Source organism: Mus pahari, chromosome 19 (genome assembly GCF_900095145.1).
Source record: "Mus pahari chromosome 19, PAHARI_EIJ_v1.1, whole genome shotgun sequence".
Classification (NCBI taxonomy): domain Eukaryota; kingdom Metazoa; phylum Chordata; class Mammalia; order Rodentia; family Muridae; genus Mus; species Mus pahari.
Window position 1 is genome coordinate 3,576,244 of NC_034608.1, and position 18,687 is coordinate 3,594,930.

Genomic DNA, 18,687 nt, shown 5'->3' on the forward strand with positions numbered 1-18,687 from the left:
AAAAAAAAAAAAAAAAAAAAAAAAAAGCACAGATAGATTTAGATTCAGTGTCACAAAGCTGTGTCCTATTTTCCTTGGAGTCACCCCATGAAGGAATTATTGGTCATTCACATCAGTTCTAAACAGAATCTTCCATGGTGTTGAAAATGTTAGCTGTAGTGAGGCTCACTGGCTAATGAAGACTGGGAATGTCAATGATTCATCCAAGTGTTTGAATTTAAATGTTTACCACACGTTGATATTTAAACGGCAAGATCTTGTTAGTGGTTACCGTAGGTTACCGTAGTGGCTGGCAGAGGAAACTCCACCTGAATTCCTCAAATGTGCATGCCAGCCAGATCTTCCTTAGTTAGTAGAAGGCAAGGGAGTCTGTTTAGTTCACTGGAGGATGTTTGACATCATCCTTTGCCTCTATCCACAGATGCAGTTGATAGTAGTACCTGTCTGTTGGAATAGTAACAACAACAAAAACGTTTGTTTATATTGCACAAATGCTCCAAGTAGGGGAAGGGTTAAAAAAAAAAAACAAAAAACAGTCATTTCTAGAAAACTACTGACTTACTGAAAAACAACAACTAAGAAACGAAGGGACTGTTCATATGTATCGTTTCTCTTGTTTTAACTTTGTCCCAAAGACCCAAATGTGAGTTCTGGCTAAAGGTCTTTTATACATCTGTGGGCTTCTTTTTAGCATGCTTTTTCTGGTGAATCAGCAAGGTAGCCAGTTTTTTAAAGGTTCTCCCGCACTGGGCGCATGGATCTGGCCTATCTCCAGAGTGGATTTTCAAGTGATTATTCAATGTAGTTTTGTCAGTGAAACCTTTGTCACACTTAGTGCACACAAAAGGTTTCTCCCCAGCGTGCAGCCTCTCGTGCCTTTGGATGCTTGACTTACATCTAAAAGTCTTTCCACATCCCTTGCACCGATACCTGGAGTTTGCCTCATGTCTCTTCTGGTGCTTGAGAAGGGCTACTTTGCAAGCGAAGACTTTCCCACATTCTGGGCAGTCCACTCGGGCCCCGGGCACGTGGATCTGCTTGTGTTCCGTCAAGTACGAGCTGTTTCGGAAGTGCTTCCCGCACTTATCACACTTGTAGGGCTTCACCTTCAAATGGAGCCGCTGGTGCTCCGAAAGATGTGAGTTGACCCTGAAGGTTTTCCCACACACCTGACAGCAGTACGGCTTCTCTCCGGTATGGATCCTCTTGTGCTCCCTCAGGGATGAGCTGCGGCCGAAGCACTTGTTACACTCTCCACACTTGTAGGGCTTCTCCCCGGTGTGAATCCGTTGGTGACGGGTGAGTTTTGTGCTCTGCTTGAAGGTTTTCCCGCACTCGTCACATTTGAAGGGTTTCTCCCCTGAGTGGATCCTGCAGTGATTGTTGAGAGTGGAGCTGCTGTTGAAGGCTTTGCCACACTCCTTACACTTGTAGGGTCTCACTCCCGTGTGAATTCGGTAGTGCGTGAGGAAGTATGAGAGGTGCCGGAAAGATTTGCCGCACGTGTCACACTTGTGGGGTTTCTCTCCGGTGTGAATTCGCTCGTGTTCCACAAGGTGGAGGGTCTGGTTGAAGGTTTTCCCGCATTCCTTGCATTTAAAGTGGTTTTTACCTTGTCGGGCAGGCTTGCGCTTTGGATTTGTGGAACTGCTCGTGTTCTGTGGTTTTCCTTGAACATCTTTCCCCGAGGTCGACTTTTCTGAAGGAGCGCTCTGTGGTGGTGTAGTTGCTGCTGATGTTTGACCCGAAGATGTGCCCGGAGTTGCAGATTCATTCTCCTTATTGCCCGGTGTGCTGGTTTTGCTTGCTTCTGTAGCAGAAGTTGAGGCACATTTCTCCTTATTTTGAGATGGTCTGTCATCACTCTTTGAGGTCTTTTCTGCTCTCAAACTCTGGGAACCATGCCCTTGATCTGCCTTCTTCTGCTTCTCCAGTGATGTTGTCTTAGAATTGTCTGGCTTCCGGATTTCTGCCTTTGTGGAATTATCCCCTGTCTTCTTCCCTAAAGGAGATTTTAAAAATTGAAAAATATTTTTTTTAAATGTATGTGTGTGTCTTTATGTATATGCCATGTGAATGCAGATGCCTGTGCGAGCCACAAGAGGGCGCCAGATATCTTGGACCTAGAGTTATAGGTAGTTGACGGGCCTGACATGGGTCCTGGGAACTGATTGATTCCTGGTGTTTGCGGGAACAGTAAACATTCTTAACCACAGAGACATCTCTCCAGCTCCATGAAGGAGATTTAGAACCGAAACATGTTCCATGTCTGGTTTTGTTTTAACAAAAAAACGCTTACCAACAATTAGAGAATAACATATGTACAAAACGTATAAAATACAAAATATGTGCTTGTTTGGGGCTCACAGACCAAACACATCCATCCATGCCTGCGGTCTCCAGGTTAAGAGCAGAAGCAGGTAAGCTATCATTTCTACCCCAGCCCTCTTCCGTTTTCTTCCTCTTCGTTGTCTTCACATTCTTAGAACGTATGTGGGGGGGGGGGGGGCAAGTACAGGGTGTGCCATGGTTTGCATGTGGAAGTTAGAGGCTCCCTCCTTTCACCATATGGATTCTAGGATCCAGCCAGCGCAGTTTGTCAGGCTTGGCGACATGTGCCCTCACCTGCTGAGCCATCTCCCTGCCCAAACCTTGGCTTCTAACTATAAATTAGTTTTCTCTTCTCTTAGCCATCTTAAATGCGGATACAATATTCGCTCTTTAGGACCTGGCCTTTTTGCGCATAATGTTCTTTGTGTGAAATTCACCCACATTATTTTGCATCATGGCTATCTCTCATTTGCATCATTTATAATATTCCTTAATACAAATATTCCAAATACATATTTCACCGTTTTTGTCACTAATTGGCATTTGGCTAGACCTCAGTTTGAGGCACTCTGAATACAGTGCGCATTTCTCTCCTGTCTATATCTGGGACTATAGCTGTTTGGATACTCATATTTGCACAATGCTAGTGGGTACTGTCTAATGATTGTTTTCTCCTAAGTACTTCTACCAACCAGTACTTCTCCCAGAAGTCTATGGGAGTTCTTTTTTTTTTTTTTGGTTTTTTTGAGACAGGGTTTCTCTGTACAGCCCTGGCTGTCCTGGAGCTCACTTTGTAGACCAGGCTGGCCTCGAGCTCAGAAATCCACCTGCCTCTGCCTCCCGAGTGCTGGGATTAAAGGCGTGCGCCACCACCGCCCGGTGTCTATGGGAGTTCTTGATGTTCTATTTCTGTTTTTACTTTAATGCTGGTATCATTTCTGATCAATCCCTAATATGATGGCACTTGAAAGTAGGGCCCCAGAGAGATCATTTGTGTCATGAGATCGAACCCCTCATAAATGGGATCATTGTTTTAATAAAAGGCCAGAGATCTTTCTAGATCTATTTACATCATGTAAGCACATACAGAAGAAACTGATTTCTACAATCCAAACGAAGGCTCTCTCTGGGGCTCAGTCATGCTTGCACCCCAGACCTGGACTCCCAGAATTCAGAACTACAAAGGTAAGCCTTGGTCACCTGGACCTTCTTTGTCTTAGCAGCCAACACGGCCTGAGGCAGCATTCACCACAACATTCCTACCTCACATTTCTCTAACAGTGGACAGCGGCCAGGATCATACTTCTTAAACATGGTACATAAGGCCGATAACAAAATAAATGATTAAAAAGGGGGGGAAAAAAGGATAGGAAACTTTATATTAAGAAAAACATGACAGACTTGGAAGGCCCAAAACTGCATGTTTTCTCTCCTATGGAGATTCTATATTTCAATCTTCCTTGCACACATGTGCATATGTGTGGGAGTGAGTGGGTGTAGGTCATGAAACTAGAAAGGAGACCACTAGAGGGGGAAGGGCTGTAAAGGAGGGGACGGGGAGAAAGGAAATAGGAAAAAAACATCTAACCGAAAACGTAGAAGGGGAGCTACTGGGAGGAACATGGGGAAACAGATGGGGTAAGACAACTGACAAGAAATATGTCAAAAAACGTCCTAATGAAGCCTGCTGTTTTGTATGCAAATCTAAAAACAAATGAAAAGCCTAGAATAAGGGAAATAGAAGCTAGATTAAACAAGAGTATTGGTGGTGTGGTTTGGTTTGGTTTGGTTTGGTTTGGTTTGGTTTGGTTTGGTTTGGTTTAAGACAGGATCTCACTGTGTAGCCCTGGCTGTCACTTTGTAGACCAGGCTGCCCTCAAACTCAGAAACTCGCCTGTCTCTGCCTCCCGAGTGCTGGGATTAAAGGCGTGCGCCAGGATTGTTACTTGCAAAATCACACTTATTGTTTGAGTGGGGACTGGGCGTGTGTATGGACTACACACTTGTGCAGGTCAGAGAACAATGTGATGGTTATCCCAGATGTAGTCAAACTGACAACCAAGAATAGCCATCACAGTCCATCCCTTGTCAACTTGACACAAATCATATCTCAGTTCCAAATGAAATAATAGCCAGGTCATAAATATGCCTAACAGGACCTCAACTTGTTGATAGTTCTTTCCGTCCTCCCTCCATGTGAGTCCCAGGAACTGAATTCAGGTCTTCAGTCTTGGAAGCAAGAACCTTTACCCATCATGCCATCTCACTGTCCTGAGATTGGTATTCTTAATGAACACCCCTTTTTACAACTTGGAATTCTTCTTAAATGCATACATTAGCTGAGTGTGATATTGTGTGTCTATAGTCCCACCACTTGGAAGCTGAGGCAGGAGGATTCCAAGAACAAATTCAGGCGAGGCTACATAGCAAGACTGTGTTTCATTCATACCCCAGCTGCATATATTATCTTAATGAAAACCATCTACATGTATTCTTAAGGTGAAGTGGTGGGTAATGAGCACGTGATTCAGAAATGCACTGTTATTTTTGTAAGTCAGCATAGGGTTGTGAATTAGCAATGATATTTTTAAAAGATTAAGATCGGGTAGGAACCAATCTGCTAAAAAGCAATGCTATTAACATCTTTTAAACAAGTAAGATGCTGAGCTATAGACACAAAAAGGAAAGTTAGGACCTGGGATGATGGCTCAATGGGTAAGAGCACTTGATCTGCAAGCATGAGGGACTAAGTTCAAATCCCCAGTACCCACTAAAAGCACAGGCATAGCTACATGCCTGTAACCTCATCATTAGGGGGCAGACACTGAAGGATTCTGAGAACTTACTAGCCGGGCAGGATAGCCATAAAGGTTAGCTTCTAACTCAGCAAGAGGCTCTCTAGAAATAAAATAAAAAAGGCAGAAGACATGTGATGACTCGCTCTGGCCTCTACGTGTACCCATACCTTACTGATGTGTGCATGCACACACACGCGCGCGTGTACACACACACATACACACATACACGCACATGCACACACTTAAAAAATAAGAAGCAAAACATTCTGGAGGGAACAATAATTGAAACACAGTGGAGAATCACCATTTGAGAAGAGATCCAGTATAAAAGTCTAGAGTCATGCTGTAATTGTTACCTGTAACCCCAGGAGACAAGGGAGAAGGAAAAAGTGTGGTACCAATCCGGAGTGTGCAAACATCTCTGGGGGATGGCAGGAAGGCAAAGTTTGCCTCAAAGGAATCAAGTTCTGCAGTTACCCTGTTGTCTCCCCAGAGGGATGGAGGTCAAGAACCATAGCTATGGTGGCTTGAATATGCTTGGCCTAGGGAGTGGCACTATTAGGAGGTGTGGCCTTGTTGCAGTAGGTGTGGCTTTGTTGAAGGAAGTGTGTCACTGTGAGGATAGACAATGAGACCTTTATCCTAGTCACATGGAAGCCCATCTTCTTCTAGCTGCCTTCAGATGAAGATGTAGAACTCTCAGCTCCCCCTGCGCCATGCCTGCCTGGACGCTGCCATGGCCCCACCTTGATGATACTGGGCTGAACCTCTGAACCTGTCAGCCAGCTCCAGTTAAACGTTGTCCTTCTAAGAGTTGCCCTGGTCATGGTGTCTGTTCACAGCAGCTAAACTAAGACAATAGTTTGCAGAGACGCTAGCAATGTCCCTCCAACTCACCTGCAGAGGTGTCACTTCTGCTGACTCCTGCCTCACCTTGCTGGGGGTCTCCAGGAACATCGTTCTCTTTGGCAAAAAGATCAACTCCTTGCTCCAACCTGGTGATCAACTTTGGCTTGAAAATATAATATTCTGTTCCACCGAAAAACAAGATGAAGAAGAAAAACAAGATGAAAAAAAGGAAAAAAAAACTTTCGCATGCCTCCCAAGAGTCACTTTTCAAATCAGATATTTGCATAGAAACACAAAGAACCACCCCAGCTGGAACATCGAAGTTATCACCTCCTTCACCTTGTCCCGCCCCCCGCCTCCCTATCATGTTAATAGTCCAAGAGACTGAGCTCATAACCCTATCATCCAATAAACCCATTTTTCAACCCACTGTCCATCAGGATTGGCCTAACTGGGCTCCTGTGACTTAAGCCAGACCTATCAGTGAAGGGGAGGAATAGGGAGAGAGAAGGGCCACCCATTCCCAACACATCCCAGCTTCTACTCTGCATAGGAGGTAAACACTGGGCTTCCGAAGAGGAGGGCTTTTGGAAAGTCTTAGGATGCCGTCAACAGCGTCCAATTTTCAGTGTCTGAATTTAGTCTTATGGTAGAGTTCATCCCTATGAACCACAGCCTCTCAGGATTGAGACCCGCGAGCTCTCACGAGGCCAGTACGAACTGTAAGAAAGTTATCCTTACCCACAGAGATCAGGTTCTCGTAGTTCTCCAGCATCACATCCTTGTACAGGTCCTTCTGAGCAGGCTCCAGTAGCTGCCACTCTTTCTGGCTGAAGTACACAGCTACATCTTTGAAGATCACTGGTTCCTATAACACCAAAGTCCCACTACCGCTCATACGAGGCCTTGTCTTTCCCTTGGCCCAGGAGAGTAGATGCAAAGAGGTGGGAGTTTGGGCTGTATTCAGAATTCTACACCGTTGCAGACTTCGGAGATAGCCCTGGTACCTCCTCACTTTGCACTAGGTCCGTACCATTTGTGTGTATGTATGGTTTTGTGTGTGTGTGTATGTGTGTGTTTGTGTGTGTGTATGTGTGTGTGTGTGTGTGTGTTAATGTATATGGGTATGTCTGTGTGGGTTATGTCACATGTGTGCAGGTGCTTGTGAAGGTCAGAAGAGGATCTCAGATCCCTTGGAACTGGAGTCATAGGCCATTGGGAGTTGCCTAATATAGGTGCAGGGAACCAAATTCAAGTCCTCTGCAAGAGAAGCAAACGGTCTTAACTGCTGACCATCTCTGCGGCCGGCCTTCAGTGTGCTCATTTGTTTTACGTATTAACTTGACAAGGCCTAGAATCACCCAGGAAGAGAGTCTCAATGAGGATCTGTCTAGATCAGGTTAGTCTGTGAGGGACGGGGAGGAGGCAGCTATCATGATTGAGTTCATTAGGATGGGAAGATGCACTCTGCACGGGTGTCCGCCATTTCATAGTCTTGGCTTGGGACAGTATAAGAGTAGAGAGAAATCTAGCTAAATGCTAAGCAAGCAGGCGATGTAGGTACATTCCTTTCTCTGCCTTGATGGAGGATGGGATGCTTCCAGTCCTTGACTTCCTCATACTAATGGTCTGTGACCTGGAACTATAAGCCAAATAAACCTTCCCCTTCAGTTGCTTCTTGTCATGGTATTTTATCACAGCAATAGAAATGAAAGTAGGGGTGTGCGGTATGCATTTTCTTCCCATTCTGAACCCAGATTTGGCTAATGGGATAGTAGAAAACTATGACGTAAGCTTTTTAAAATGCCCAATAATCAGAGGCTGGAGAGAGGGCTCACTGATAGAGTGGGATTGTAAAGCACCTTACTCATTGAGTCATCTCACTGGCCCCCAATTTTCTTTTAGAAGGCCAAAGAAAAGAACCTTTGCTTCCTACACCCCACAAGCTGGTTCAGATCGCGGACTGAACTGGGGTGAATTCTCCCCAGCATCCTAAGGAAGAACGGCAACAAAGGTTCCTGGTTTGGCCAGCCTTGAATGCTCATACACAAACTAACACGGAAGGACAGCAATGCCATTCTATCAAACACCTCACATGGCCACAGTCATGTATGTCCTTCTAGAGCACACAGGGAAGAGGGGCCTGGACATAGCCTCAGGGACATCCCAGTGTGGCACAGTGCTAGGAGAACATCGTGCCCAGGAGACCTTTCCACGTGCTTGAAAGAGCAGACAACAGTTGGAGCTCCAGTGGCGAGGAGGAGGCAGAGGAGAGGAGAGCAGAGCAGAGCACGGCAGGTCTCTCAGGGGGTGAGCAGCAAAGGAAAACAGCTTCAAGAGGAAAGAACAGAGGAAGAAAGGGAGAAGGTTAGCACTGTGGTTGTTAGAGTGAGCACTCTAGGAGGCACGTGGAGTCAGGGCCAGGGCCTTGAGCTTGACTCTCCCTGACCTCCAAAGAGCCAGGGGTCTTCAAGTGAGTGACTCTCCATGCCTCTGTCTCCACCTCTGTGAGATGAGAAGAGTGACAGTACAGCTCAGTCTCCAGCATTGAAAACAATGGTCATTCTTAGGAAACACAGACTGAAGTATTTAGAGGTGAGGGCTACAGTGTGTACTCTGTGCTCGATGGCTTTGAAAATAAATATGCAGATGGCAAGGCAATAGGAGAAATGTCAGCAAATTCCAGATGTTGGGTGACCTTTGTGCACTTCTTAAAGCTTCCCTGTGAGTTTTAAATTATTGTTTCTGTGTGTGTGTATGTGTGTGTGTTGTATATGTATGTCTGTGTATCTGTGTAGTATGTCTGTGTCTCTGTGGTGTATGTCTGTATGGTATATATGTATGATGGATATGGGTATGCATGTGTGGTGTATATATATGTAGGTATGTATATCTGTGTAGTGTAGGTGTATGTGTGCACAGTGGCTATGTGTGTATATGTATATAGTGAGTATTCATATGTGTTTATTATGTATGAGTCCAATGGGTATGTGTATGTGTAAGTGTATGTGTAAGTGTATGTGTAAGTGTAAGTGTATGTGTAAGTGTAAGTGTAAGTGTATGTGTAAGTGTAAGTGTATGTGTAAGTGTATGTGTATGTATATGTATATGTTTGAGTGTAGTCCGTATATGTGTATATGTATGTATATGTGTCTGTGTATGTGTAGTATGTGTATTCATATATATATGTGTAATATGTATATGTATGTATATCTGGATATGTGTATATATATGTGTATGTATGTGTATATGGGTATGTGTATACTATTTGTGTGTATATGTATAATGTGTATGTATATGTATATGTGTATATGTGTGTAATCTCTGTGTGTGTGGTGTATGTGTATATGTATGTGTATAGTGGGTATGTCTCTGTGACTGTATATGTGTACAGTGTGTATATGTGCATATATGGTGTGTATGTGTGTGTGTATATATATGTGGGTATATATATGTATGTGTATATGTATGTATATGTGTACATGTGTATATGTCTCTGTATGTGCATTGTGTGTATCTGAGTATGTTATTGCTGCTAATAGGAAAGACGGTCCAGTCCTCCAGTTGCTGAACGGAAGCCCACGTGAGCCTGCAGGTACTTCAGACTTGCTGATGGCTGCCCATCTCTCCCCATCTCTCCTCTGGAACTCTCATTTGCCACAGTGCCCCTCCAGGATTCTGTCCCAGCAGTTTAAGCAACCCCGAGGTCAATGCAGTCTCAAGACCAGTTCTCACTGATCAGGACTGAGTCACACGCTCGGCCTTGAATCAATCACTATGGCCCTGAGTGAGCCTGAAAGTGGGGTGAGGTTAAGAACAACCTCTCCCTACATCACCCCATCCAAGGCCCAGGGAACACTGCAGAAGAGGGAGGTGGAAAGAGTGTAAGAGCTGGAGGATGAAGAGGAGAGCTGGGAAGTGCTGTCTTCTGGACATGGCATGGCCGATGCACTCATGAACTCACAGCGGTTGTGGACACCTGCACAAGAGTAGGCCCATCAACATCCCATAATTACAGCAGGGAGGGGAGTCACGAGGCCCCAGATGTCCCTCAGGAGTTATCAGTGGTCAATGTTTGCCAGGAGAGGGGAATGTCCTTTTCTTCAGTGGTGTGACCGCCGCTAAATTTCCCATGCTCCAGTAAATAACCCCACACCCGCACTAATGCAGACAACCCTAATTCCATTCATGGGCCAAAACAGAAAAACATAAAAATAGAAGGGGCCGGGGGGTGGTTCTAGTTGGCAAGTAGGAATGGGGGAGGGCCAAGACAGGACAATGGGTATGTGTGTGTGTGGATATGCTCGGGATACTCTCTCTATATGTGTGAAATTGTCAAAGAAAACGATGTTAAATCAAATGATTGGATAACATAATTAAAGTCATTAACTTAAAAGAATTTTTAAAAGATATTATCACCTTCATCCAAAGTGGTTGGAAGACAAGGTGTTCCTAAAGAAAAAAAAAATCGGAAGCGCCAGAATAAAAAGGAGGTGTGAATTCCAGGTGGACTGCTGCAGGTCAAGGTTGATTGCTTCTAAAGGGCCATTCACTAATTCACTCCTTCATCTGCACACTCATTCACTCACTGTCCATTCACTCACTTCGCCCAGACATAGAAAGGGCTTGCTAAAATATCCAGACCAGATTGTGGCTCAGGCCAGGCCCGCCTGTGCCTGCGGTGGCCTCTCCTTCATCTGTAAAGAAAGGAGCAAGCTTCCAACTGAGGGAGAGCCTGTCTGTGAACATCTAACCAAGAGCCCAGAATGTCTCCAGGACTCCAGCTTCACGGAGAATGGTGGGCATCATTCTTGCTTCCCCACGAAAGTTCACAGATCTCAGGCTGCCAGTGGAAAGAGACTATGAGTATAATGGATACAAATCAACGAGATGTGCCCTCTTCGCTCCCAGGATAATTGTCCTGCATCCCTTCTGCAAAATTCCCTTCTCTTCCCCTGCTACCTGCATGAGGGCTCATGCTGTTAAACTTCCTTCTTCCTCTGAGATCTATCGGAAGAGGCATCCGCTTCCCTACTCTGCCTCTTGGGTCTGAACCATTCTCTGAGGCTCTGCCTTGCTGCTCTCTATCCACAGCAATTAATGAACGTTTTACCTTCAGAGGACAATCTGCTTTAGTATTCCCCTTGAAAACTGAATCTCCTCCCACCCAGACTTTTCAGTCTCCACCATTCAGCGCATCCTATCTGGGCACAGGGGATATGTCACCCGGTCAACAGAAGACAAGGAGGTCCCTACCCTTGCAGATGGAGAAGAGCAGATGAGCAATGAACAAGTTAAAAATATAATATATTGCCAGATAGCAATAACTGCTACAAAGAAAAGGAAACAAGGACCGGAGGGATAACTAGGTGGCTAAGAGCACTTGCTGCCTGTGCAGAGGCTCAGACTTCAGTTCCCAACAATCAAGTCTGGCAGCTCATAACCACCTGGAACTCAAACTCTAGGGGACTGGCGCCCTCTTCTGACTCCTAGGGCACTGCACGTATGTCACACATACACATAATGAAAACAAGATACATCTTAAGGAAAGCGAAGAAAGAAAATGATGAAGTTGGTGTCATCCTACATTCCAGAGATGGGAATTAGGAAGTGGGGGGGGGGAGCCTCTCTTAGGAAATTCCCCTCGTTAGGTGGTCCTTTGAAGGTACCATGTATGTACATGCAGGGCAGAAAGGTGGGAATGTCCTTGCTTTCCCCAGACCAAGCTGGTTTCTGGTCAATGGCTTACCTTGTCCCAGGTTGGCAACGACGTGGTTGGAACTCTTCGCTTCTTTTCAGAGAGCTGGTTTGGTGTCTGATCAGGATTTGGTGAAGGTGAGGCTGGTGGACGGGGAAGAAGTCATGAGGCCACTCTGGCTCTTAAGAGTAGGAAAACCCATTCGTAAGAAATGCTCAATGGGGGACAGACACCAACGTGTAGCCAGCACTGTACTACATTCCAGGCAGGTATTTGACTGTTCAGAGAAACTCTAGCAAAAGTAAACCGAGCCCCCTGAGTGGTACCTTTAGGCTAACACATGTGAGGAAAAGTATGCTTATATATAGTTATAGATACACAAATACTTGATTATGACTGTGGCACTTTCCGAATAGCACAGAAACGGGAAATCACACTTCCAGGGGAAGACTCGGGTTGCTAAGCAAGGAGAGGCAATACCTACTTTTAATTGTGACATCTTCTGTACACTAGACACTATGGTGCCAGGCCAACAGGATCTTATCAGATAAAAGGCATCGGCTCCTAGGACTGAGGACCTGAGTGTGATCCCCGGTTCTCACGTGGTGAAAGGGCAGAGCTGAATTTAGAAAATCATTCCCCGGCCACCAATTATACATACACGTGGTGGGGCGAGGGTGGGTACGTTAAAAAATTGATCCCAACAGTTGGCTCTGAAAGTGTTCTACCAGCTCAGAGATCCCCTGAAGAGTTACTCGAGAACACCCATTCGCCTAAATCTGTGCAGTTGCCTTGATCATGGTGTTCTGTCACAGCAATAGACGATTAACCAAAACAGTACCTCAGGAGACTTCTGAGAGCGGAATAGTCAGGGGTGTGCAGGGGGAGTGAGTGGAAGGCATCTCAAGTCTAAACTCTTTCCATCACTCAGGTCTAGGAGGTCCCCACTACATAAACCTGCCTTTTCCTAAACCATATGTCTCTTACCTTCATTAACTGGGGCTTTAGTCTTCACCTCTGAGACACACCTCTTCATGGTGAGAGAATGAAATACTGTGTGAATTGGAAGTAGGACGACTAGGTGAGGCTTATGGACCCAGACAGTCTGGGTTTAAATTCTTAGCTCTGCAGCTTGGTGGCCTCAGGCAGATGTAAGGTCTTCAGGCTCCATGCCCCTATTAGGAAAGCCATGTCAGCAAAGCCTCCCTCTTGGAAGGTCAATGAGATGATCACTGGAGAGTGTCTGGTATGCTCATAGTGACTCACAACTGCCTGTAAGAGCCCTCCCAGAGGACCTAATGCCCTCTTCTGGTCTCCACCGGCACTGCACCACATTCAGGCACAGTTGCATATACACACAAAGCAAGCAAACAAGTTTTAAAAGCAAGAATTCATGGCTGACGGCCGAGACAGGCATTCCCTCTATGATCTTCCAAAGTCTCATGAGAAATTCGTTCTTGACCCCCACCCCCCTCTCCACCAGGCTCTACATGCATCTTGCATCTGTGTTCATCTTTGTGCAATGAACCCTACCTTCGGCATACTGGCATGCCCTGACGGAACACTTTTCTACAACAGCTTCTCTACCAGTGAGCTGGTGTCATTTACTCCGTCAGGTTTCAAGACCAATGACCTTTGCATCCAAGCAGCATCCATCTAATTTCCCCTTTTCTTAATCCCCTTGCTCCCCCCACACACACCGTGTGTGTGTGTGTGTGTGTGTGTGTGTGTGTGTGTGTGTGTGTGTGTGTATTCATGTGCAAGCAATACCTACTGGCAATGCCGGATGCCCTGGAGCTGGAGTTATTGGCATTTGTGATGATCCTATTTGTGGGTACAGGGAACAAACTTCTGCAAGAAAAGAAAGGACTCTTAACTGCTGAACCATCTCTCAGGCCCCCAACCTCTCCATTTTCTTCCTTGCCCTTTGCTTCAGCCTTGAGCATGCCCATAATTTACCTCGGCACACTGCATTCTCAAAGAAATACCATTACTCCTTAGGGATTCTCTCTTGGATCCTTCTGAGATTGACTGTTATGAATGTAAAAGCACTGGGGGAAGAAATCACAACTGTAAATCACATCCTACCTCTAGTGCCTGGAATACAGCCAGCTCTCAGTAAAGACAGCTCTTAGTAAACAGCCAGAGTCCCAAGTCTTTTAAAATCCTGTTCCAAAGTGAGGGAACATGTTTGAAAGCCCAGGTCCCAGTCTCAGTCCTGTCCCCAGGAATCCCCGGACTCACATAGGGACTTTAAGCCCAACGTGTTGTCTTAATGGTATCAAGAGAGTTAGAAACTTAATCTGACCTTCCCCAGAAGAATGATGAGGTTTTGGTGGAGCCTCCCAACATATGATCCCCTTTAAATTTTTAAAAATTTTTATGGATTTATTTTGTGTGGGGGATAGGTGTACGTGTGCCACTGAGTGTGATACAGGTCAGAGGGCAGTTTGTAGTTGGTTCTCTTCTTTCACCATGTGGCTCTCAGGGGACTGAAGTCATGTTATCGGCACCTTTCCCCTGCTATCTTGCTAGTTCATGCAAGGGAGAGGCTACACACACGTTCCACCAGGAGGCAATGCAGCTAAGCCAGACCTTGCTGATGCCTGACATGACCTTTTGTTTTTTTTTGTTTTTTTGTTTTTTTTTTTTTAACTTTTAGACTCCAGACTTCTAAGTTAAATACTTATTTCCTCTTAGGTGTATCTTTTCTCCTCCTCCTCCTCCTTCCCCTCCTCCTCCTCCTCCTCCTCCTCTTTTTGCATTTGTATGTGTCTCTGTGTTTGTATCTGTGTGTGTGTTTGCCTACTGGCATGTGTGTCTGTGTGTGTGTCTGTATGCCTGTCTGCATGTGTTCATATGTGTGTCTCTGTGTGTCTCTGTGTTTGTGTCTGTGTGTGTCTGCATGTGTCTCTGTGTGTGTCTGTATGTGTGTCTGTGTATCTGTGTGCTTGTGTCTGTGTGTGTCTGCATGTGTACATCTGTGTGTCTGTGTGTCTCAGTGTGTGTCTGCATATGTGTCTGTGTGTATCTGTGTGTGTCTTCATGTGTGTCTGCATGTTTATATCTGTGTGTCTATGTGTTTGTGTCTGTGTGTCTGCATGTGTGTCTGCATGTGTGTCTGTGTGTCTCTGTGTGTGTCTGTATATGTGTCTGTGTGTATCTGTGTGTTTGTGTCTGTGTGTATCTGCATGTGTGTCTGTATGTCTCTGTGTGTGTCTGTATGTGTGTCTGTGTGTATCTGTGTGTGTCTGTGTGTTTGTGCCTGTCTGCATGTGTGTGTATGTGTGCCTGTGTGTGTATGTGTATCTGTGTCTGTGTGTTTTGTGTCTGTGTATGTCTGCATGTGTGTATGTGTGTGTCTCTATGTCTTTGTGTATCTGTGTGTTTGTGTCTGTGTATGTATGCATGTGTGTGTGTCTGTATGTGTGTTTGTGTCTGTGTGTGTGTCTGCATGTGTGTGTCTGCATGCTGTATGTGTGTCTGTGTGTCTGCATATGTGTGTCTGTGTGTGTCTCTGTGTCTTTGTGTATCTGTGTGTTTGTGTCTATATATGTCTACATGTGTGCATGTCTGTAGGTGTGTGTTTGTGTATGTGTGTGTGTCTATGTGTGTGTCTGTGTGTCTGCATGTGTGTATATGTGTGTCTGTGTGTCTGTATGTGTCTGTGTGTGTCTGCATGTGTGTGTCTGTGTGTCTGTGTGTGTCTCTGTGTCTTTGTATCTGTGTGTTTGTATCTATGTATGTCTACATGTGTGTGTGCCTGTAGGTGTGTGTCTGTGTATGTGTGTGTGTGTCAATGTGTGTGAGTCTGCATGTGTCTGTATGTGTGTCCGTGTGTCTGTATGTGTCTGTGTGTGTCTTGTCTGCATGTGTGTGTCTGAGTGTCTGTGTGTGTCTCTGTGTCTTTGTGTATCTGTGTATTTGTGTCTGTGTTTGTCTGTATGTGTATCTGTATGTGTGTGTATGTGTCTATATGTGTGTCTGTATGTGTGTGTGTCTGTGTATGTGTGTGTAGTCTATGTGTGTGTGTCTGTGTGTGTCTCTGTGTCTTTGTGTCTGTGTTTGTCTGCATGTATGCATATGTGTCTGTGTGTGTGTATGTGTCTGTCATGTGTCTGTGTGTGTCTGTATGTGTGTGTGTCTGTGTATGTGTGTGTGTCTGTGTGTATGTGTCTGTCTGTGTGTGTCTGCATGTGTGTGTATGTGTGTCTGTATGTGTGTGTGTCTGTGAATGTGTGTGTGTGTCTGTATGTGTGTCTGTATATGTATGTGTGAGTGTGTCTGTGCGTGAGCTGCATGTGCCTATGTTTGTACAGAGCCCCAGGGTTGACATCAGGCATCTTCCTTGGTTCTTGGAAGGCAAGGACTTCCCCATCACTGTTTTAGCTAGCCAGGCTAGCCAGCTTTCTCTACACATTCTGTCTCCTCTTCCCAAGCACTGGGATTACAGGTAGGGCTGCCCTACCCCACCTGGATTTTATGTGGGTTCAGAGGCTCTGAACTCTAATCCTCATGAGTATACAGCAGGTGGTTTACCTGCTTAACTATTTCCCCTGTAACTATCTGATCCCTTTCCCTCCCCAGCATCCCTCCAACAATAACTTTTTTTCTTTAGGACAGAATCTCCTGGATTCTGGCTTGGCCTTGAACTAGATATATAGCCAAGGATGACCCAGAATTTTTGATTCTCTAACTTTCACCAACCTCAAGCTGTGAATACAAGCCATGCTCCACCATTCCGAGTTGATTCGGTACTACAGATAAAACTCAGGGGTTTCCTGGATGCTAGACAAATGCTTTCCCAACTGAGTTACATCCTAGCTCCACATGTGACAATAGTAAAGAAAAGTATGTATGCACCTGGACAGGGTCTGAAATGGGATGCTACAGAACCACTGTAGCTGTGAGTTCCAACCTCCCCAAATATTACTGCAAGCCTGGGACACAAGGGCAAGGTGTCAGTGTCTTGGGGGGTGAAGGGAGGGTGACTCCCAGATGACCATTCTTAACTGTGAGACCTTAGGGACCAGATTTGGAAAATAAAAATACATGGAATAGAGTAAAATTAACTTTCAGATAAGCAAAGAATAATTTTCAATTGCAGAAACACCTCAGGTACTATCTGGACATGCCTATCAAAAAGAATGATCGTGTGTGTGTGTGTGTGTGTGTGTGTGTGTGTGTGTGTATGTGTGTGTGTGTGTGTGTGTGTGCGTGTTCATGTGTGGGAGGGCACATGTATATATTCATGTGCATGTGTATGCATGGGCATGTAGAAGCCAGAGGTTTACCTCACAGGTCATTCCTCAGGAGCCAGTCAATCTTGTTATTTGAAATAGGGTCTCTCAGTGTAATCTAGAATCCACTTAATGAGCTAGAAATGCTGGCCAAGGAGTCTCTGGGACCCTCTTAACTGCTTCTCTCCAGTGTCCAGATGATATGCCTGGTGGTTTATGTGGGTAGAACTCAGGTTCTCAAACTTGCATGGCAGGTACTTTACATGACTGTCTCATGCCCTAGCCCCTAAAGAACTACTTTCTAAATGTATTTAATAACTAGCTCTAATATATATATATATATATATATATATATATATATACTATTAATATATGCTTGATAATTACTAAAAATATATTTGAAATCAAATTTAAATGAGTGTCCTGTATTTTAACTTGTAATTTGAATTCCAGGCTGGTTGCTCAGCCTTTTTATATTTTTCTCTCAAAGACATAACAAAGGGACAAACAACAAAAGAATGAAAATGGATTGAGGAGGTCAGGGAGGGAGTGCTGATGGGGTAAAAGTGCTTGCCACGTAAGCCTGCTAACCTGTGTTTGAATTCCACAAGGCAGGTGAGAGGGTGGGGCGGTTCCCTTCAGTTTTCCCAGCATTTCAAGAGTGAGATGAAAAAACAGTGTCAGGAAAACCCCCGAGAAGCCCACAAGGCAGCTAGCCTAGGATACACAGTACAGCAGCAAGCAAAAGAGACGGTCTCAAAACCAAGATTCCAACCTGCATGTGAGTGCCATAAAAAGTGCATGTCCTCACACGCACACACACGTGTACATGTGTGTGTGTGTGCACAAACACGAATAAATATTTTAAAAACTATTACATGTGAGGATTCAAGGACTGGGAAGATGGTTCTTGGTAAAGTACGCCTACTGCTCTTGCAGAGGTCCCGGGTGTGGTTCTCAGACTCCTCATTGGATGGCTCACAACTGTCTGTAACTCCAATTCTAAGAGGATCTGACAGCCATGAGCACTTTATCTATATATGTCCAGACCTCCCCCTCACATACACATACACAGCATTTAACAGTAAAAATACATGCTTTTTAAAAATAAGAATATCTAATGTTCCATGAACACCAAGTAATCGAACAGTGCCCAAGAGGGAGTGTGGTGCTCCCGTGCACTGGTATCGATTTTAGTGCTATCAGAACCTCAGGGTTTCTTCCTTCATGCTGGCCTCAGTTTCCCTCACACCATGTCCCTAGCATCAAGGTCTTAAGCTGAGCCACACATGGACACACTCTTTCCCCAGCACTCCTTCCCTGTGGCTGTGACCTCCACAAAGAAGCAAACTACTGTTGAAGACACATTGATGGACCACACAGTTTGCTGTTTCTGCCCAGAAATAGACATAAAGGCTCAGTATCGACCTGTGGTTAGGCCTTGGCAGATCTGCCAGACACACAATGTCCCCAACAAGTGACAATCCCCTTTATAGACCGCCATGTACTTTGCTACCCACAGAGGCATGCGCTGCTGTTTTTATAATGATGCACTTTTAAGAATGTGTAGCCATCGAACAAGCCTGGGCTTGCCAGCAGCCATCACAAATTACGGAGAGGTCCATGGGCCCCTGTCCTTCCCTGCTGAACTATTGGCAACTGACAGATTCGGGGGGGGGGGGGGAACGGTCTCATTGCCTTCAGTTGTGTACCAAAAGATGAGCCCAACTGGCTCCAGTCAATTGTTTCAAACCTGCGGCCATACACACAG

The 18,687-nt window shown here is 45.2% G+C and overlaps 1 protein-coding gene across 1 annotated transcript in view; it reads right to left on the bottom strand.

Annotated features, from left to right (window-relative positions):
- Window positions 1–20: 20 nt before the first annotated feature.
- Window positions 21–18,687, bottom strand: part of LOC110336662 (zinc finger protein 383-like) — a 21,310-nt gene continuing 2,643 nt past the window's right edge. The window contains exons 3-8 of the mRNA XM_021219365.1: window positions 13,447–13,527; window positions 12,664–12,851; window positions 11,728–11,819; window positions 6,720–6,846; window positions 6,027–6,158; window positions 21–2,002 (exon numbers count right to left, since the gene is read on the bottom strand). Coding sequence (XP_021075024.1) covers window positions 666–2,002; window positions 6,027–6,158; window positions 6,720–6,846; window positions 11,728–11,819; window positions 12,664–12,712 — 1,737 coding nt within the window. The 5' untranslated portion in view covers window positions 12,713–12,851; window positions 13,447–13,527 and the 3' untranslated portion in view covers window positions 21–665. The remainder of the gene's footprint in view (window positions 2,003–6,026; window positions 6,159–6,719; window positions 6,847–11,727; window positions 11,820–12,663; window positions 12,852–13,446; window positions 13,528–18,687) is intronic.